Raw genomic sequence first — 21,988 nt, forward strand, 5'->3', positions numbered from 1 at the left:
TGGTTGTTTAGTATTGTAGAACTGGTTTGCAGGAGTATGGAAGATTTTGCAACTTTGGACTGGAGAAGCCTTACAGTGATGTATGCAGAGTTTAATGGGCCATTCTGGCAAGAGTTTGAACTGTGGACTGTCAACGCTTGGCTTATGTTTCCGAGGGAAAATTGGACTTTGCCAGGAACCACTAACTGGTGTGTTCCGTGGAGAAAAATACAGAGCAGATTGTAAAAGATACAGTTTGGCACAGAAAGAAATGAAAGTAAATTCTAAGTCTTAGGTCCTAGGTCCAGCTGTTTCACCTGCAAATGTTTGAGATTACTACCACTGAGAATGGGCTAGGGGCTCTGCTCTACATTGGGGCAATAGGAGGAGTGCCAATTATTTTGAAAGGAGGGGCCCTGAAGGAAGAATGCTGAAGGTGTTTCTTGACTTTATCCCCATAGATTACCAAATTTGGCAGGCCACCTAGTACTGATTTTGAAAACGTGGCAAATACAGGGAAGAGAGTTGAAGTGCACAGGTCTGGAGATGGCCACTGAGGCACCATGAAAGCAGGATTTTAGGCCAGCATGGAGGCCTGTAAGGACATGGCATAGAGCTGTAAAGATGAACTCTGTATTTCAGTGGAGAGCCCAAGATTTGGGAGATGCCAGGAGTATGGGATGGCTGTCAAGGAAAGCTGCAGGCTTGGGGTACATCTGCTTGGGCTGCAAGCAATACAGTTGGGAGGGGCAGAGTTGTTGTGGAGCACAGAGGATTTCATCACAAGCCCTAGGTGCTGGGTATGGAGCTGTAGGATCTAATGTTTATCTTGCTGGTTTTCTATCTTGCATTGGTCCAATCTTTCCTTGCTATGCTTTCTTTTTGCAAAGGGAATGTTTACTTTGTGCTATAATGTGTTAAAAGGATATAACTTGTGGGTTTTTAAATTAATTTTTTTTGAGACAAAGAGAGCGAGAATGAGCATGTACATGCCAGGGCCTCTTGCAACTGCAAATGAACTCCAGAATGTGCCAGGTTTTGCATCTGGCTTTACGTGGGTACTGTCAGGCTTTGCAAGCAAGTGCCTCTAAGCACTGAGCCCATTCCCCAGGCTATTTATGATTTTAAAAAAATATTAACAGTGAATATATTATTTCATGTAACTCCAAGCATATGCCTAATCACCCTGTGTCAACTTCCTTCTCCTGAGAATATGTGAAAGGGGGCTAATGGGACAGCAATTCTCAAGTAATGAATAAGTATGCAGTATTAATGATGACTGGTGTATGTACAGATGGTCATAAAGCATTTGAGCACACACATTTTAGGGAGAATGGCATTTGGAAATATCTGTGGAATCCTTAGAGGAATACTGAAACTCTTGAGATGCCTACCTATGTTAGTTAGTATGTCAGACACACATACACACATACTCAAAAGTTTGTGATTTTCTTTGCTTTTAGGTGCTGAAAACTGAACTCAGGGCCTCAAATGAGCTGAATTCCCAGCCCTTTTTTCCCCCAAACCTTTAATTTTTTTTGGAGGTAAGGTCTGTAGCCCGAACTAGCCTCAAACTCCCAGCAATTTTTCTGCCTCAACCTTCCAAGCACTATGCATTCCAGGCATGCACTGTCACACCTAATCATGTTCTGGAACAGGCTGAGTGATGGTTGATTTGACTGAGTCAGGGTAGAGCAGGTTTGGCCTTATCTATAGATGTATCTGTGATGGGGCTTGTGGGAGGCCTTAGCATTTGGTAAATAGCATGAATCACCAATGTGGGTGGGTATTTTTTTTTAACTTTCTTGAGGACCTCAACTTAACAGGGAGGGGGAAATTTGAGTTTATCTGTGGTCCTAGGGATAGAACTTGGGGCCTTGTAAATGCCAGGGAAGTGCTGAGCTACACTGAAGTCCTACTTAGGTAAGGTCTTTGTAGCACAAGCCAGCTTCTAACTCTTTTTTCTTTTTTAATACTTTTGTTCATTTTTATTTATTTATTTGAGAGTAGCAGAGAAAGAGGCAGGGGGGGCGGGAGAGAATGGGTGTGCCAGGGCTTCCAGCCACTGCAAACGAACTCCAGACGTGTTTGCCCCCTTGTGCATCTGGCTCATGTGGGTCCTGGAGAATCAAGCCTCGAACCGGGGTCCTTAGGCATCACAGGCAAGCACTTAACCGCTAAGCCATCTCTCCAGCCCCAGCTTCTAACTCTTAATCTTGCTGACCTACCTGAGTTCTGGGGTTATAGCCTCTGAAGCTGTCTGTTCTTGGTCCTTCATGCAGGGCCTGTGATCTATACTACTGGACTTTCAGGGTTCCATCCTGGAGGAAGCAGAATATGAGACTTCTCAGCCTCCACAATCATAAAAGCCACAGGCCACTGGTTTGGACTGAGCTATACTAGGCCCAAAAGTCCAAACCAAAATGGGGTCAGTCATGCTGAATTTCTATGTCAGCAAGCCAGAATGATCACAGAAATCAGGAGGGATAGTAGCTAAGCCCTGAAACAGGCCAGTTTCAGCTGGCATGATAAAGAAGTTTCATCTATTTTAACCTCTGTAAGAAAAGTAACTATTTTCTTTCCTTTTTTTTTCTCTGCTACAAGCCCAGACTCCTATGGGTTCAGTGTATAGGTTCTAGAACTTGTGCTAATCACAACTAGGTCCTGGTGGCATCACTAGCACAACAATAAAACAAAAAACAAACAAACAAACAAACAAGGCTGAGGCAGGAGGATCAGGAATCAAAGGCCAGGTTTGGCTATTACGTGAGTTTGAGTCCACCTGGGCTACAAGAGATCCTGTTTCCATAGCCATCTAGCTAAAACAATAGCAAAAACAACAAAAGGTGTTGCAAGATTCCAGCCTTACAACAAAAGCCAACTAAGATCCTTAAACTGGGGCTGGAGAAATGGCTCAGCAATTAGGCATTTGCCTGTAAAGCCCAAGGACCAGGGTTCAATTCCCCAGTATCCACGTAAAGCCAGATACATAAAGTGGCACATGTGTCTGGAGGTCTTGGCACACCCATTCTCTCCCTATCTGCCTCTTTCTCTTTCATAAATAAATACCTTTAAACTGGGGCTGGGGAGATGGCTCAGTGATTAAAGGTACTTGCTAGTGAAGTTATGTTGACTTGGGTTCAATTCCATAGCACATAAACCAGATGCACAATGTGGCACATGCATATTGTATTTAGTTGTGGTGACAGGAGGCCCTGGTACACCTATACCCCCTTCAAAAATTGAAAAATGAAAAAAAAATCCTAAAATTAATTGAATGTGTTATAACTTGTCTTTTGACATTAAACACATCTCTTCCTGTACATCTAAACACTGACTGTTTCTGGAGCGCTCTGACTACAGAGGTTGGACACAGGCAGATGGGGTTGTTTTAGTTGCTGCTATTCCTGCCCTCCCCACTCCACCTTGAGGTACAGCAACTCATTCACAAGTTGCTATTTTTCCTAGTTAAATAAAACAACTAAAATTTAGTAGGTACTAAAACTTGGTTTTGAAATTTTATTAAAAAAATATATTTGCAAACATATAAAATTTAGGATGAAAAATGCTCATTTTAAAACACATAATAACTTAATATTTGCAAACATACACAGATGTATAGAACCCATACCATTAAAAATGTTTATGGTGGACCATGCTCGCAGAGCTTTGTGTTCATATTTCAGGGAGCCGAGACTCTGGTACAGTGGTCATGGCAGCCACATGGTCAAAGCAGTGCTATAGAACTTAGAACACACACTTCAACACGTTTTCTAGGGATTCACACAGACAAAAGGGAAACACAATTCCATATTTTTCCCACTTCAAAGTGATCGATATTTGCATGGAATTATTTTTAAAAAAGATGTTAAATCCAAACTTGAGTGAAAACATTGCACATCTCTCCTGCTAAAATTTGCTGAAAACAGAAAACAAAACAACAACAAAAACCCCAAAGGCTCCTTAAGGCCCCTACCTACTCATAAAAATGTTCTGAAGTGCAGCTTTAAAAACAAAACAACAACAACATCAAAAAAAAAAACACTGGAAAGCTGGGTGTGGTGGTGGACACCTTTGGTTCCAGCACTCAGGAGGCAGAGGCAGGAGGATCACTGCAAATTTGAGGCCAGCCTGGGACTATAGAGTGAGTTCTAGGTCAGCCTGGGCTACAGTGAGAACTACCTTGAAAAAAAACAAAACCAAACCAACCAAGCAAACAAAAACCTGTTTCTATTCCCGCCCTCTCCACCCCGTCTTGAGGTAAGCTGCTAGGTTCTGCGTATATCTTAACATTTCAGATACTTGAAAACAGGACACTAACTGGTTTCAGCAGGTACTCTGAACAGAACTGAAGAAAACCAAACAGGGCAAGGAAGAAACAGGCTCTACAGAAACTGTGCGAGGCTGCAGGACTGGGTCCACAGTTCCTGTCAGCAGAGCCCACTTGGGCCTTCCTGCCACTCATTCCTTTCTGAGTTACACTGTAATGGCTGATTTTGTTTTTTAAGCAGTTAGGCACCTTCAATTTCATGTTACATTATTAATAATACAATGGCAGTTATGGCCTCTACTACTGAAATGAGAATTTCAAACTATATTCTTTGGGGTAAGACAGTAATGAAGCTGTATGGTTTGAAATTTTTTACTGTACTGGATTCAATGAGGTTTATAATTTCCACAAGAAAATGCTTGCACATGCATAAACTGGCTGTTTATATTCTCAAGTAAGCCTGTGTATCCTGTAGAAAAAGGGATCCTGACCTGGGTTCAGAACAAAACACCACTCTGTCCAAGGTAAGCACATGCAGACTGCACGAAATGCTTCTCTTGACACATATGATATTTAGGATTCAAAGTCAAGCAGTTCAACTGTCACACCTCAGGAGCTCCGGAAGAGCTGCACAGCCAAGGGAACAAGGCGCTCTGGAAGGGTATTTGGGGTTGGGTGGGGTGTATCCATTCAAAGACACCAGAATAAACACAAGAAGAGCAATGTCACCTACTGGTGATGTGCCAGACATACTACACTCCAAACGGGGGTGAGGGAGTGGAGTGGCTACACAGATGGACAGAGTGGTCTAAATGCAGGTCTCCTAGGGTTTTGCAAAACCTAGCAAGAAGCATTTCTACCTTGTTGTCCATATTTCAATTCGGCTAAGGTTCTAGTCAAGACACTAGCAATGTAAACATGCAACCTAAGCTAGCAAGAGGTTCTGGACAGAAAGACTGAATGAGGAATAAGGCAATGGGATTGTGACTTCAAGCCAGCGTCATCCAGCTGCAACTATGCAGGCTTAGCCTCATGTTCTGAGGACTCATTCTGGCCCAGTCATCATGATCATGAACTCCTGGCTTCTGAATTTTAAGTGAATGCTTAGAATATAGAAATTTGGGAGCTGAAATAGGCTTATTATCCTTTTCAAGTCTCTATCACTTGGGCACTTAAAAGTTTATGTTCATACTCAGAAAGCCTTACCAGAGATTATCTTTTACTGATAATCATTCCTAGGATTAAAGGGTAAAACAAGTAACAGATTTGGTCCAGACCTTCTGTAGGATGCTCTTTACTCTCATAATATTACACAGACATAAAAGCATCACTGAACTTGCACTATTACAGGACTCCTTGGTTTACCTGTTTGCGGAAGTCCACTGAGACCACACTTGGGTACGCCCAAACTACTGAATTCATTCCGGAACGGCCATGCGGCTCCTTGAGTGCCATCACTTGCTGCACAAACTCTTTTTACTACAGCTTTCTGTTTCCTAGGTGATACATGAGCAATTCATTTTTGGTCGCTAAATTTATACACTATCTTTAAAAACAAACTTCTGAGTGAGTATGAAAAAAATGTAAGTTTCCCTGAATTCTGCACAATTCACATATAACTAGGTAGACAGCAATAGAAGACACTAACTGAGAAGCAGAAACATTGTCTAGGAAGCATGTTTAGATTAGCACAAGCCAATCAAAGTATTCCTTATGCTAAAAAAAAAGACAAAACTAAAACATGGAGTTCATAAGTAATATTCTAAAATTTCAGCTAGAAAGAAACCTATGGACTTATGGTTGAGTCCCCATTAAAGCTTAAATGATTGTTCCCAAGGAACCATCCCATCTGTCAGCATTACTCACAGCTAACCTTGCACTAGTTGGTTGAGCCAACTGGGTTTTTACCCCATAATCAAATAGTGCTCCAAAAAGTAAGCAGTGCATCTTAATTGGTTAAATACTACAAAATGACCTGTATCATAGAAACAAAGACACTTTTCATTCAAAGAATATCTTAAAATTACTATTGCAGAGATAAATCAAATTCTACATTAAAATATTACTAAACACCATTACATGCCATAAGAGAATAAATATAAATCATGGCAGATCAATAGCAGCATAACAAAGCAACTTTACATATTTTCACTTTGGGCTGGAAAGTACTCACAGCCTAGGAATACACTGGCCAAGTTCTGAATCTCACACTTTCTTTTTGACTCTGTATTCTACAACAAAGGGCAGTGTCAGTAACAGCTCCCTTTTCTGCATAGTTTAAAAACTGTTCTTAGTACACTTGAGGAATGGAACTAAAATGGCTTTGTCAGATTGGTCCGCTGGTCTTTTTGTCATGTTAAGAGAAAAAAATTAATAGTGACTTCTGTTTAGATTGAAAAGAAAAATAAGGCTGTGCATCACACACAAACTTAATGTTTCCAAACCACTAGTGTTGAAGTGGAGCTTTCTGGTAGGATCTGGACACTTGCAGCCTCAGGCTCTGCATCAAGGTGAAACACCTCCTCCCACCACAGAGCCCTGCTCACACAGCAGTCTTGCACTGGAGCCTATACATGGCTGGATGGGGGACATCTGAAACACTAAGAAATCTCAGAATTTTTAAGGCCCAAATGGGAGTGCTCATATAAAATATATTTCACTTGAACAAATATCTTCTAACTTAATTATCTTAAACTCCGATCCTTAAACTTGAAGCTACTTTGTGGAGCTGACTACTCAGTTCAGAACTTGACTACCAGCCTAATGCCCAAGCTTTAGAGGCAGATGTGGGGGAAGGGGTGTGGACTCCATTAGCTTTGCTGTAAGGCTGGTAGCTACTCCTCCCCCAGTCCTTGTAAGCAAGCTGAAAATCAAACTCCATATTCCATACACCTGCTTACAGCTGGTGAAAATACCCACGTGACTTAACACAATGGTGCTTGTTGTTGTTGAAACAAAGGTCTGCTGGTGATGCTTCACAGTGAAACTCCATTATCACTGAGAATGCCACTTGGAAAACATCCTGAAGAGATGAGTCTTTCTTACAGGCTTAAATTCAAGGTTTTGTTTAGAAAGACAATTCCACGAAGCACATTAGTCTTTACAGCTGTCCCTCTGCCTTCAGATCTACCTCCCTTGGGTCATGGGTTGTGGCGGTCTTTGCTCTTGGACAGAACCTGCAAGTAAACTTCATGGAGTGTACTGAGGAAGCTGGAGTCATTCTGGAAGAGATGGTAACAGCAAAAACATATCATGACATATTATCTCCTCAGAATTTATTTCCTTGATAATTTAGGAGAAAATGATTGGCATAACTACCCAAATAACCTACCCCCTGCCAATATACCACATCCATATCTTTAGAGTTTATTCAGCCATTATTTCAACAGGAGTATATTCTCAGGAAAAAAGAAACACTACTAGTCATTTGAACTTACAAACCTTGTTTTATTAAGGAATAAAAAAAATAAACTAAATTGATATCCTACATACCTTAATTAAATGTATTAATGTATCCTGGAGCTGAGACTTGCTGAGAATAATGGAAGGCTTTCTTTGATTTTCTGGTGTTCCAACAGTGAGGGGAGAAGGAGAGCTTGTTTTCCTCTCAAGGTCTGTGGATCTGGGGACTGTCTGCTGAAATACACTGGGGGACAGCAGGACTGAAGACACTGCTGTGGTTGCTGGAGTGACCAGTGAAGGGCCGGCAACCTGTAGGAACAATGATCACTTTACACGGACATGCAGAAACCAGCACTATGAGAACCAGTATAGGACATTTGGTAATGGGCACCAGTAGTATGAGACTGCAGCACAGAGGAGAGTCAAACACTAAATCTTTTGTTTTTTTCTGAGGCATGGTCTCACACTCATCCAGAGACCTTGAACTCACTTGTTGCTAGGGTGGCCTTGAGCTCAAGGCAATCCTACCTCAGCCTCCTGAGTGCTGGGATTAAAAGGTGTGTACCACCACACCTGGCTAAATATATATATAGTTTAAAAAAGGGCTATTATCTAACTTCTTCCTCCATGAAATGTGCTTGTAGGCTAGACATGGTGGCTCATGCCACCTAAACTCCTAACACTCGGGAGGCTGCAGCACAAGGACTGCTAAAAATTTAATGTCAGCTTGAGTTCTGGGCCAGCCATGGTTACACAGTAATACCCCATCTCAAAAAACAACAAGATGTGCTTTTAGGGTAGTTAGAACTAACAATCAGAATAAGTAAATCAATATTGTGAGTATTTAAAATAATTCTCATATTTGCAGAGATCTACATTTCTCACTTTTTTTTTAGGTGGGGGAACAAACCAGGGACTTGAGACATGAACATGCTCATTAGTGTCATACTAATCATGAGCTCTACCCACGGCCCCTCTCTTGCTTTTTTTCTTTTCTTTCTTTTTTTTTCAGGTAGGGTCTCATTCTAGCTCAGGCTAACCTGGAATTCACTAGGTAGTCTCTAGGTAGTCTCAGTGTGGCCTTGAACTCATGGTGATCCTCCTACCTCTGCCTCCCAAGTGCTGGGATTAAGCTCCCTTACCTGCTTTTTATGGCTCTTCATTTACAAGTAGTTAAGTTTGCAGTTTTAAGGCTGGAGTTTCTATTATTTGAACCACTTAGCTTGCTTGTTGAGAGCGTGTGTTAACAAACAAAGAACAGGACAAGCTAAACTAGACCAGACCAAAGCCGGCTTTAACTTATGAGACTCATGGACAGGCAGACTCAGGCAAATATAGGGAATGTGACATGAATGGAAAAAAATGTGTATTTCAAGGTTGTAGGCGATGGAGAATAGTGACAATACATGTAACAAATGAGTGGGTAGAGAATAAACAAGGGATGAAGTATGCAGGCCTGGGAGACTCTGCCATCAAAAATGAAGGGACTGAGCTGGTTGTGGTGGTGCACACCTTTAATCCCAGCACTTGGGAGGCAGAGGTAGGAGGATCACCACGAGTTCAAGGCCACCCTGAGACTAAAGAGTGAATTCCAGATGGTCAGCCTGAGCTAGAGTGAGGCCCTACCACAAAAAAAAAAAAAAAAGAAGAAGAAGAAGGGATTGTGGTAAGATAGTGGCTATCCCTAGTGGCTATCCCTTGGGACATCACTGTTTTTCAAGGGTAATGAGTATTTCCTCCTTACAGAAACTAGGTTGGCTAGCTCAGACTGCCTAAACTGATGGTGATCCTCTCAAGTGCTGGGGTCACATGTGTCAGCCACCACAATCTCAGCAATCACAGTCAAAATGCCCAGTTACAGGTCTACCCAGCGACTGATCTGCCCTCTATATGCAGTCAAGGAAGACATCAGAGTTTACAGGAGGCCCATGTGTACCAGCAACGAGGCTGGCCTGGGAGCAGGGAAACAGCCCAAAAGGGATTGTATTTGAGAGGTCACGGCTTAAAAGCAAGAAATCTTCCTAATGTGGAATAGTTTACCTCACACCAGCAGAATTTAAGATACTTAACACATTCTTCAGAAAAAGGGAGTCCTCACCGGGATGGCACTGGATAACAGCTTAGGCTGGGCAAGGACTTCAGGCTCCTGGTTTTGCTGCATAGACTGAAATATTTAATAAGAAAAGATGAACATATTTAGCAAGTTTCAGTTAGTTATTGGTGAAAAATCTAGGGTATTGAAAAGGAATGGTTGAGACATAAACTAAACCCTAGAAGCTGAGGGAAGAGGCTGATAGGAAGTGCACCCAGTAACTCAGCTCCACCAGGACCTTCTGTCAGTGCTCCTCTTGAGCGCTCTCTAGAAGAGATGCACAGGCAGAACCTCTAAGGTGACTCTAAAGAAAGACTAAAGACTCTGGGGACTGAAGCCAGGGCTTATGCATACTAGGTAGGCACTCTATTACTGAGCCGCATTTCTAGTCCTGGAAACCGTGTCTTTCTGTAGCCTAGGCTGTCTCTGAACTTTCAATCCTCCTGCCTCAGCCTTCTGAGTAGCTGAAATTAGAGGTTTGTATCCCTATGCCTGGCTTTGGAACCTTTGTCTCTTACAAGAGCTGCGGCTAGCCCAGGCCTACTTTGCTCGTTAAGTGTGCAGTGATGCGAGATCATGGTCGTGTTTCACTGCCCGCCCCCCCCCCCCCATTCAGCAGTGCTGGAGATCAAACTCAGGGCCTCACATATGATAAGCAAGTGCTCTACCACTAAGCTATGTCCCCAGCCCCAGCCTGATGCTTCTTAGTAGAGCATGTGAAGTTGCACAAGTAACACCCAGCAGTCTTTATCCCAAGTCACACTTCTAATGCAGTTTAGTTCTCATTCATGACACAGAATTTTTTTCTGAGACAAGATTTTACTGTATAGCCTAGGCTGGCCTCTAATTCAACATCCTTTTGCCTCAGCCTCCTAAATACTGGGATTATAGGTGCAAACTGTAATCTTTCTCAGCCCAGGCTGCTGAGAAAGAGCTACAAGTTGTAGAGCAAATACGTGACAACTCAATGAAGACTCAGGGCCTAAAATTACCTGCTGCCAGCTGGGCGAGATGGCACACACCTTTAATTCCAGCACTCAGGAGGCAGGGGTAGGAAGATTGCCGTGAGTTTAAGGCCACCCTGAGACTATATAGTGAATTCCAGGTTAGTCTAAGCTACAGTGAAACCCAACCTTAAAAAAAAAAATTACCTGCTGCCATGTAAATAAAACTCACGTAAGTGATCATGGCCAAGAAGCAAGCAGGAGTAGTCTAGAGGACTTCCAGATCAACTAGGAGAGTGGTAGCAGAAGCTTTTTAGGAGTGACACCCTTCACTCAACAGAATGCTCTCCCCCTGGTGTGTGATGTGTGTGTGGTGGCATATGTGCAGATATGCTCACAGGCATGTAGAGGGCAGAGGAGAATGGTGGATGTCCTTTCTCTACCCCTCATCCGGCATTTTCTTGACACACAGTCTTTTTCTGAACACGGAGCTGCAGTCTTCACATGCTCCAGAGAGTCTGCAGTTGGCTGCCCACAACAATGGGGTTATAGGCATTTGTGACCATGCTCAGCTGTTTACACTTAAGAAAGTTTCAGGTTCTCTTGGGTCCTTATGCTTGTGGCAAGTGCTCTTACCTGACGAGCCATCTCCTCAGTTTTTTCCTTTTATTCTTATTATTTATTTGTAGGGGGAGAGAGAGAGAATTAGAGGGCATGCCAGGGCCTCCTGCCACTGCAAAGGAACTCATTGCATGTGCCACTTTGTTCATCTGGCTTTATGTGGCAAGCAACTTTAACCTCTGAGCCATCCCTCTAGTCCATCTCCTTCCCCCACTTTTTTTTTTTTTTTTTTTTTTTTCCCGAGGTAGAGTCTCACTCTAGTCCAGGCTGACCTGGAATTCACTATGTGTCTCAGGGTGGCCTTGAACTCAAGGTGATCCTCCTACCTCTGCCTTCTGAGTGCTAGGATTAAAGGTGTGTGCCACCACACCAGTTATGAGTTACCAGTAACACCAGTTAAGATTTTTTTTTTTAAAGAGAGAAAGTGAGATTGGAGTGAGAAAGAGAAGTAGAGAGAGAAAGAATTGGTGCACAAGGGTCTCAGCCACTGCAATCAAACTTCAGATGCTTGTGCCACCCAGTGCACATGTGCGACCTTGCACCTGCTTCACCTTTGTGCATCTGGCTTATGTGGGATCTGGAGACTGATCCTGGGTCTTTAGGCTTTGCAGACAAGTGCCTTTACTGCTAAGCCATCTCTTCAGCCCTCCTACCTTTTTTATACAGCCAGAAACTTCAGCAGATATGGCCAAAAATGACATGTCACAGTAAAACCAGGATATTAAGTTTCTTGTCTTTCTACAAAGATTTCATAGGAATGGAACAAAATATCCAATTAATATACCATCTGGGCTCTTCTGTACAATATTACTTGGTAAAATGTTAAGACTGGGGATTATTATCATTAAAGGCATGAGACTAAAACCTTGCAAGGAACCAATACAGTTAAGAGTAGCTGATTCAACTCTCTTTCAATTGTCATCTTGAACTGAGTTGATTTTTCTCACTTGTAAACTTACCATCTTTGAGAGAGAAATTTCTCCTTTATTCTCCACACCAATCTACCAGGAAGTCTTACTGATAAGACGTCTTAACAAATCTACCTGTCCACATTCCTTAATCTAGCTCCTCCAGTTCAGGACTGGGTGATTGTCACAGACTGCTCTCTGATAAATGGTCTTGCTCTCATTTGCCTATTTCAATAGGATACTCTTTGCTCAGAACCTTTCAAAGACTTTCCAGGTTCTGAGAACAGAATTTACTTATTTTCCAATACTGGCTCCCCCAGCTTTCTTTCCACAGCAAATCAGCTACAGTATATAACCATACATAAAGATATATGCAAGGTTGGAAACCAAATACCTTCCCATCTCTAGCCTTAAATACTGTTCCCAGCTCTAGGAAACTGGTTAACTTCTGAGTCTTGAGACCAAAGTTTTACTTTACCTCAGATTTCTGCATCTGGGATGCTCTTATGGTTCCTTTTGGATGCCTAGCACAAGGCAGGAACTTGATGACAGAACTGAGGGAGGTGGGAGTGGACTTAAACTTGACCATTTGAATCTAAGTCTATGCTCCTGAGACAAATGAGTACTCCTAGAACTGTCAGGCAAACCAAAGAACACTAAAATGCTTATCAGAATAAGAAGACATACATGTCTTCTTAGCTTTTATCAGTTATAATTCTGGAAGGTAGAATTTTAAGCTTCATCATCACTTGCCAATTATTTTTATTATTATTATTGATTTTTCAAGGTAGGGTCTTGCTCTAGCATGCACTGATCTGGAATTCACTATGTAGTCTCAGGGTGGCTTTGAACTCACAGCAATCCTTCTACCTCCACCTCTCCAGTGCTGGGATTAAAGGCGTGTGCCACCATGCTGGCGTGACCACTTGCCAATTATTGACTATCTCATATAAGGTCCCTTTTTCTTAGTATACTTATTTATTTTGAGGTAGGGTCTCACTCTAGCCCAGGCTGGCCTTGAACTCACAGCAATCCCCTTATCTTAGCCTCTTAAATGCTGGGATTTAAAGGTGTGTGCCTCCATGCCCAGCATTGTTATTCTTAGTAAGACAGGGTCTCACTAGGCTGGTTGTGATTTTCCACCTTGTTGAGTGCTAGGATCAGTGCTGTACCAAACCTGGCCCTGATATACAGGCAACTCTTTATATCTGCTTTGCCTAGCTGGGCTGTATGTAGTGGCACACAAAACCAAACGTAAGAAAATCTACTGTCTCATATCAGTTAAGACCAAGATCTTTGTAGTTCCATTTCTCCATACCCTCTCTCTGTGGTCATTACCTGAAGGGGAGCAAGCACCATGTTGCCCAGGGAGGCTGAGGCTGCTGTTCTTGCTGCTGCTGTTTTAGAGGGAGGCTCTATGAAGCTCTCAGGTGTGGCCAGTTGACCAGCTGCTGAAGAAAAGTTGGGTGCCATTGCACCTTTCCCAAGTGGCTGTGTCTGTATTTGGTCATGCTGTGGGGTCAACCTGAGTTTCTGAAGTAGATCAACACTTGGGAGGGATGTGCCAGCAGTGTTTGTCAGGATCACTGGGGCTCTGAAGGGGCTCTGGCTGGTTATCAGACTAGTGTGGCCTACCTCAGAGACTGGCTGATTCAGGAGTGGAGACCTCTGTCTAGGCGTGGTCTTCACTGCCTGCATCATGGTGCTGCTACGAGGTAAGCTGGGGGGAAGCTGTGCAGTAGGAGCTTCAGCTGGCAGAGTGGGACTGAGAACGGGGCTCAATGGGATAGTATAGTTCGGGGCATGCTTTTCTCCAGACTGGGTAATAGAGGCTGGAGTGATTAGCACTGGGTTGGTGACTTCAGGCTGGACTGTGTGGTGGGCGGCTGAATGGACACCCAAGTTTTCAGACAGAGGAGCTCCTCTGGACTGCTCAAAGGGAAAGGGCAGGAATGAGTCAGGCTCTTTCTGGGAAGCATCTCTTGGAAGCTTCTCTACCTCTTCTGAATCCAGACTCCTAACTGTTGGCTGTTCCTTTGGCAAAGATGTTCCAAATAACTCTTCTACAGTCAGGTGTTTGTGTCCAGATGTGGCAGACTGAAAAACAAATCAAACCAGTCACTCAAATAAGTCTCTGAAAATGTGTAACCAAGCTGCCTTCTATCAACCAAAACAGCATGCAGAGGGGAGGACAGATGAAGTGTGAAAATAAGGGGTGGGACAATCTATTACCTCCCACATGTCCAGACCAGCATAGACAGTCTTTCTAGGTTGGCAGATAGAAATCTGCCTCAGTAACACAATTCAAACTTGTGTAATTTCAGGTAATAGTGTTAGCATTAACTTTTCTTTTCTTGGCAAATGGATGTAAAGCAAAGAAGCAATCATATCATTAAAAACTAACTGTGCCTAACTGGCTCCTATTACAACACATACAGGAAGTGATACTTGAAATGGAAAGCCATCAAAGTCTGACCACGTAATTCATTTTTACTGTTCCTGATTAAAAAAAAAAAAAAAGCTAGCTTTGTACCACAGGGATCTAAATATTAGGAAACAACTAATTAATTTATTTATCTTTTTATTTGAGAGAAAGAGGCAAAGGGGAGGGGAAGGGAGGGAGAATAGGTATGCCAGGGCCCCCTGCTACTGCTAATGAACTCCAGACCCATCTGGCATTATGTGGGTATTGGAGAATTGAACCTGGGCCTTCAGGCTTTGCAAGTCCCTTTAACTGCCATGCCACCTCTCCAGCCCCTCAGAAAAATAATTTAGCTACTTAATACCAGACTTTCTCCTCTAACCTCCCAAATGACAGTGTCCTAAAGAAAGACTAAAGCATCTGAACCTAAAGACTGGGGCTGGATTTAGCTCAGTGTTACAGCATTTGCCTAGCATGTGCAGGCCCTGGGTTCAATATCAAGCACTGCAAAAACAGACAAAATCTAAAACCAATCAAACACCCCCCCCCCCCGCAAGATTTAACTTTTCATTTGCACCTGTTTGTGTGTGTGCCAGTCTCTTGCAGCTGCAAATCAATGCCTGTCTGGCTTTATGTGAATGTTTCGAGAATTGAACCTGGATCATTTAAAACCTACTCAATGAAGTCAAATAACAATATATTATCCTCAGGACAGGCTTTTATTTTATTTTATTTTATTTTGTTTTTGTTTTTTGAGGTAGGGTCTCACTCTGGTCCAAGCTGACCTGGAATTAACTCTGTAGTCTCAGGGTGGCCTTGAACTCATGGCAATCCTCCTACCTCTGCCTCTCGAGTGCTGGGATTAAAGGCGTGCACCACCACGCCCGGCCAGACTTTTATTTTAAATGTATTTATTTATTTATTATTTGAGAGAGACAGAGAGAGGGAGAGAATGGGCATGTCAGGGCCTCCAGCTGCTGCAAATGAACTCCAGACGCATGTGCCACCCTGTGCATCTGGCTTATGTGGGTCCTGGGGAATCAAACCATGGTCCTTTGGCTTTGCAGGAAAGTGCTTAACTGCTAAGCCATTTATCCAGCTCCAGAATTTTATTTTTGTCTAGGACATGTAACTGGCCAAGTACAGATTCTATTTCCTATACGGGACACTGTGGCTTACTCAGTTTTGGATCCCTGGGTTATAAATGTCTATTAACAGCACAGACATAATGACTTGTCTCTTTCCCATTTAAAAAAAAAAAAAAAAAAAAGGTGGCCAGGCATGGTGGCACACGCCTTTAATCCCAGCACTTGGGAGGCAGAGGTAGGAGGATCGCCATGAGTTCAAGGCCACCCTGAGACCTGAGACTCCATAGTGAATTCCAGGCCACCCTGGGCTAGAGTGAAAACCTACCTTGAACAATCCTCTTCCCCCACCCCCCAAAAAAGGTCATGGTGGTGCACGCCTATAATCCCAGCACTCAGGAGACAGCAGGTCTGAGGGGCATGATGCTGGGAACAAAAACTCCTATGTGACAGGTATTAAACAAGACTAGCCCAACTTCTTCCAACCAAAGTGGATGGAAGGGCATTGTTTTGTTATTGATTCTTCTTTGATTTTCTGTTTTTCTTAATGTTTTTGTTTATTTTTATTTATTTGAGTGCGACAGAGAAAGAGGCAGAGAAAGAGAGAGACAGAGGGCGCACCAGGGCCTCCAGCCACTGCAAACGAACTCCAGACACATGCGCCCTCTTGTGCATCTGGCTAATGTGGGTCCTAGGGAATTGAGCCTCGAATTGGGGTCCTTAGGCTTCACAGGCAAGTACTTAACTGCTAAGCCATCTCTCCAGCCCTAAGTACAAAATCTTTATAAGTCAAATTATGTTCATTTGTGCAGGAATTAAATATAACCCATGCCTCCATGTTGTCACATTCAACATTGGTTTTTTGAGGTAGGATCCAGGCTAACCTGGAATTCACTATGTAGTCTTTGGTTTCACCACTGGGTTTTACAAGGAACCTCTTGATGTATTTATATATTTCCTTAATTGCCACTCTAATATTATCAGTATCATTTGTTTCTAACACATCTTACAAAAACATGTACAATGCCTAATTTTTTCAATTTCCATTAATGAAGTTATATTATAACTCACACTGTAGTTCTTAGATATACATTTGACTATTTTAGAACAAGAATTCTTTTTTTTTTTTTTAAATTATTTATTTATTTATTTGAGAGTGACAGACAGAGAGAGAAAGACAGATAGAGGGAGAGAGAGAGAATGGGCGCGCCAGGGCTTCCAGCCTCTGCAAACGAACTCCAGATGCCTGCGCCCCCTTGTGCATCTGGCTAACGTGGGACCTGGGGAACCGAGCCTTGAACCAGGGTCCTTAGGCTTCACAGGCAAGCGCTTAACCGCTAAGCCATCTCTCCAGCCTTTTTTTTTTTTTTTTTAAAGGTAGGGTCTCACTCCAGTCCAGGCTGATCTGGAATTCACTATGTAGTCTCAGGGTTGCCTTGAACTCATGGTAATCTTCCTCCCTCTGCCTTCTGAGTGCTGGGATTAAAGGTGTGCACCACCACACCCCGCAGATGATCTACTTTTAAAAATTATTTATTTATTTGAGAGAGGGAGATGGAGAATGGGTACACCAAGGCCCTTTGCTTTTATAAGCAAATTCTGTGCTACTTTAGAACAAGAATTCTTTAGCTGGGCTGTCTGTCCAAGTTTGAACTTGTCCACTCACCTTCAGATTCTATATATCATAAAGTTCAGGGATAGTATGAACTCAGGGTAGTTATTGGCAAATACTTGTTATATTATTACTATTTTTTTTCAGCTGACATTGTTTTATAATAGTGTAGGTAGATCCCTACACTGTCCTATACAGCTTGGCTGTGGCTTCTCATTGCTGCATCATGTAACACCAGTATATGTATGTCCACCATGAAATATTTTCCTTTTGAGATAGGGTCTCCCTATGTACCTCAAGCTGGTCTTGAACTTTCAATATTCCTGCCTCAGTCTCCTAAGTGCTCAGATGACACGTCAGTACCATGCTCAGCAATTAAAAAAAAAAAAAAACAAAGTGTAACAACCCTCCCCCCACTCATTATGTTTAGAATAAAATGGACCAAAACTGTGTGAAATGGATTGGTAGCTGGGTGGTTCCCACCAGTAATCCAAGCACTAGGGAGGATGAGGTAGGATTGTCATAAATCTTAGGCCCAATCTGGCTACAGTGAGGAATTCTAGGACAGATCTGAATTGCAGAGTAGACTTTGCTTCAAAAAAACAACACAAGGGCTAGAGAGATAGCTTAGTGGTTAAGATGCTAGCCTGCAAAGCCAAAGGACCCATGTTTGATTCCCCAGTAACCACACAAAGTCAGACGCACAGAGGGGCACATGCATCTGGAGTTCATCTGCAGAGGCTAGAGGCCCCAGCACACCTATTCTCTCTCTTTCTCATTCCCTGAAAATCATAATAAATAAAAAAATTAAAATAAAAATAAAAAAAAAAAAATCCCACAAGAGCTGGAGAAATTGCTCAGTGGTTAAGGTGCTTGCCTGAAAAACCTAAGGACACAGGTTTGATTCTCTAGTACCCATGTAAAGCCAGATGCAAAAGGTGGCACATGTGTATAGTTTGTTTGCAGTGGTTAGAGGCCCTGGTGTACCCATTCTCTCCAATTGCCTCTTCTTTTCCCTCCCTCCCTCCCTCCCTCCCTTCCTTCCTTCCTTCCTTTTCTTTCTTTCCCTCTCTCTCTCTCTTAAATAAATAAATATTAAAAACAAAAACAAACAACCCAGTAAATGAGCAGGAGCAACACCCAGCAAAGCTGGGCAGTGTGAGCATGTCTACCACCAGAGCTTGGGAAGAGGCAGTATGAGAGCTAGAAGTCATGGTCAGCCTAAATAAACTACATGAGACTGTCTCAAAACACAGAACAAAACAAAACCAAGAAAACAAACCAATTTTAAAACAAACAAAAATAATGGAAAACAATGCCAAATTGATACAGTTCTCTCTCTCTTTTTAAATTAGCTATGTACACAGTGTATGTACAGCCATGCTGATGCCATTGTTAGCCTCCTTTCTGTCCTCCCCTGGCTCTCTTTTTCTGTTTTTGTTTTTTCTAGGTAGGGTCTCACTCTAGCCCAGGCTAACCTGGATTTCACTATGTAGTCTCAAACTGGCCTTAAACTCACAGTAATCCTCTTACCTCTGCCTCCCAAGTGCTGGGATTAAAGATGTGTGCTACCATGCTGGGGCTAATATAGTTCATAACTGTGATACTGTATATAGCTCATTTGAAACATAGCATATTAGGGGATAGTCTATAGATATTTCAGGTAAAAAGTCATATTTCTATGTTAAACTAGGTAAGTAGTCCCAAGGGAATTTCAGCAAGTGAGTGTGAAACTGAAACTGAATTTAATGCTGAGGTCTGGCAGTGTAGTTTGCTCCTTGGCACTAGAGGTCAGTGTTAAAATAGAAATACTGTAACTGTAAGGGCAGATTATAGATTTGTTCTCATTCTAGGCAATCATAGGCTTCTCAAAATACCCCATCTCAATACTTTATATAATTCTGTTTTGCCTTATAAAGATATAATTTTATGTTTCTATGGCAGGATCAATCCACATGAATTCTGTATGTCCACAGATCTTCACTGGTGATCATCTGAAAGACTGCATCTATGGCTTGTCTTACTCAATGCTTTACTTTTTTTTTTGTTTGTTTCACAAAGTAGGTCTTGCTTAAGCCCAGGCTGGCCTGGAATTCGCTATGTAGTCTTAGACAGGCCTTGAACTCACAGTGATCCTTCTACCTCTGCCTCCTGAGTACTGGGATTAAAGGCATGTGCCACCACGTTTGGCACTTTATAGTTCTTAAATCAACTTTTTCTGCTCCATTAGTCTCTTTGAGTTTCATTATAACTTTAAGCAGTTAGAGAAAAAGAAGGCTACTTTATAGTGATTAAGGGAACATCCAACAAAAAGACATTACAAATCTAAACATATAAACACTGAATATAGTCACACCCAAATTCAATCAACACTACTGGATGTAAAAATCACAGATTAACCTAAGCACAAGAAGTAGGCAGCTTTGACAGAAAGCTGGAAGAAGCCATTCTACATGTAGTTCAATGGGAGAAAGAGATCCCGCCAGTGAAGGTACTCAAGAGTGGACCCTGCAAGCCTTATAATTGGCCAGCCATGCCAAATGAGCCAACAGGTGCAATAGTGGCACATCTGTCATGGTGGAAATCAACTGTCCTCCAACTGGACTGGAGGCCTGCTCTACGGGAGGGAATACATCCCTGATACTGAAAACTTAAGACAGGGGTAGTCATGAACCCTGGGGGTGTAACATCTGCTGATGTCTGGAAAAATGTATATACTATGCTTATCAAACTGCCCACTAAGCACTTCTCTTAATATTTATACCCTTATATTAACGCTACTCTCACTTTGGGTAGAGAATCTTCTCTTTTCAGATGGCAGTGACCTTGGGACGACTCAGAAGTTATCATAGTGCTGGAAAGAAGTGACTAGAGTACTGAGTAACATCTTGGATCACACCTTCCAAGGCTCAGGGTCTAACGCGGAAGAGGTGGTGGAAAGAATGTAAGAGCCAAAGGAAGGGTAGGACTCCTTACAATGTGTTCCCTCCAGACATAAAATGGCCTGCATATCCATGACCTCACTGTGCCTGACACTACCTATACAAGACCATCATAAGAGGAGGAAAAGATTGTGACATCAAAATAAAAGAGAGACTGATTGAGATGAGGAGGGGATATGATGGAGAATGGAATTTCTAAGGGGAAAGTGGGGGTAGGGAGAGTATTTCCATGAGATATTTTTTATAATCATGGAAAATGTTAATGAAAATTGAGAACAAAAAAAGAAGTAGGCAGCTTCAACATTCTACTTTCACCAACAGGTCACGTCAGCCAAAAATAAACAGAGAAGCATCTGCATTAAATGACATCACAGAATAAATGGATCTGACAGATGTTTACAGAATATTCCATCAAAATATTGCAGAATACATGTTCTTGTCAACAGCACATGGAACTTTCTTTAAAACAGATCACATATTAGGCCACAAAGCATATCTTTATTATTTATTTAATTAATTAATTCATTCATTTTTTTGGCTTTTTGAGGTAGGATCTTGCTTTTTTTGATTGTGGAGGGAGAACATGAACATGCACAGGGACAAAGCCTCTTGTTATTGCACAGGAACTCCAGATACTAGTGCCACTTTGTGCACTGGCTTTACTTGTATACTTGGATATCAAACTTGGGCTGGCAGGCTTTGCAAGCAAGCACCTTCAACCACTGAGCAATCTTTCTAGGAAAAAACCAAATCCTAAATAATAGAGGAATATTGACATAATTCCTTGTATTCTATTAGACTGCAATGGAATACATACACATGGAAATTAAACAGTACATTATTAAATGATGAATGGATCACGGAAGATAAGAAGGAAATTAAAAATTTTCTATAGGGGCTGAGGAAATGGCTTAGTAGTTAAGGTATCTGCCTGTGAAGCCTAAGGACCCTGGTTCGATTTCCAGGACCCACATAAGCCAGATGCACAAGGGGGCACATACATCTGGAGTTCATTTGCAGTGGCTAGAGGCCTTGGTGTACCCATTCTCTCTTTCTCTCTATCTGCCTCTTTCACTTTCTCTCTCTCTCTCAAATAAATAAGTAAATATTAAAATTTTTATACAGTCAAATGATAATGAAAACCCAACATATCACGTATCAAAATTTATGAAATACAATAAAAGCAGTTTAGTCTTAAGGGAAATTTAAAGCTTTAAGTACTTACAGTAAGAAATTACTCTCTTTCTCTCTATCTGCTTCTCTCTCTGTCTCTCTCTCTGGACCCAGTTTCAATTTCCAGTACCCACGTAAGCCAGATGCGCCAAGGTGGCGCATGTGGTTGGAATTCATTTGCAGTGGCTAGAGGCCTGCTGTACCTATGTTTTTTTCTCTCTCTATCTGCCACTCTCTCTCAAATAAATAAATAAATAAATATATTTTTTAAATATATATTTTATTTATTTGAGAGAGAGAAAGAGGCAGAGAGAGAGAGAGAGAGAGAGAGAGAGAGAGAGGGAGGGAGGAAGATAGGACATGCATGCCAGGGCCTCCAGCCACTGCAAATGAACTCCAGATGCATGTGCCCTCTTGTGCATCTGGCTTATGTGGGTCCTGGAGAATAGAACCGGGATCCTTTGGCTTTGCAGGAAAATGCCTTAACTGCTAAGCCACCTCTCCAGCCAAATAAAATATTAAAAAAAAAAAAACCTGC

The 21,988-nt window shown here is 42.2% G+C and overlaps 1 protein-coding gene across 1 annotated transcript in view; it reads right to left on the reverse strand.

Moving 5' to 3' along the window:
* Positions 1-4,114: 4,114 nt before the first annotated feature.
* Positions 4,115-21,988, reverse strand: part of Dcp1a (decapping mRNA 1A) — a 61,832-nt gene continuing 43,958 nt past the window's right edge. The window contains exons 7-10 of the mRNA XM_004652734.2: positions 13,555-14,313; positions 9,750-9,815; positions 7,742-7,960; positions 4,115-7,470 (exon numbers count right to left, since the gene is read on the reverse strand). Of these exons, the coding sequence (XP_004652791.1) occupies positions 7,390-7,470; positions 7,742-7,960; positions 9,750-9,815; positions 13,555-14,313 (1,125 nt within the window). The 3' untranslated portion in view covers positions 4,115-7,389. The remainder of the gene's footprint in view (positions 7,471-7,741; positions 7,961-9,749; positions 9,816-13,554; positions 14,314-21,988) is intronic.

The sequence above is a fragment of the Jaculus jaculus genome, chromosome 16 (genome assembly GCF_020740685.1).
Source record: "Jaculus jaculus isolate mJacJac1 chromosome 16, mJacJac1.mat.Y.cur, whole genome shotgun sequence".
Taxonomy (NCBI): domain Eukaryota; kingdom Metazoa; phylum Chordata; class Mammalia; order Rodentia; family Dipodidae; genus Jaculus; species Jaculus jaculus.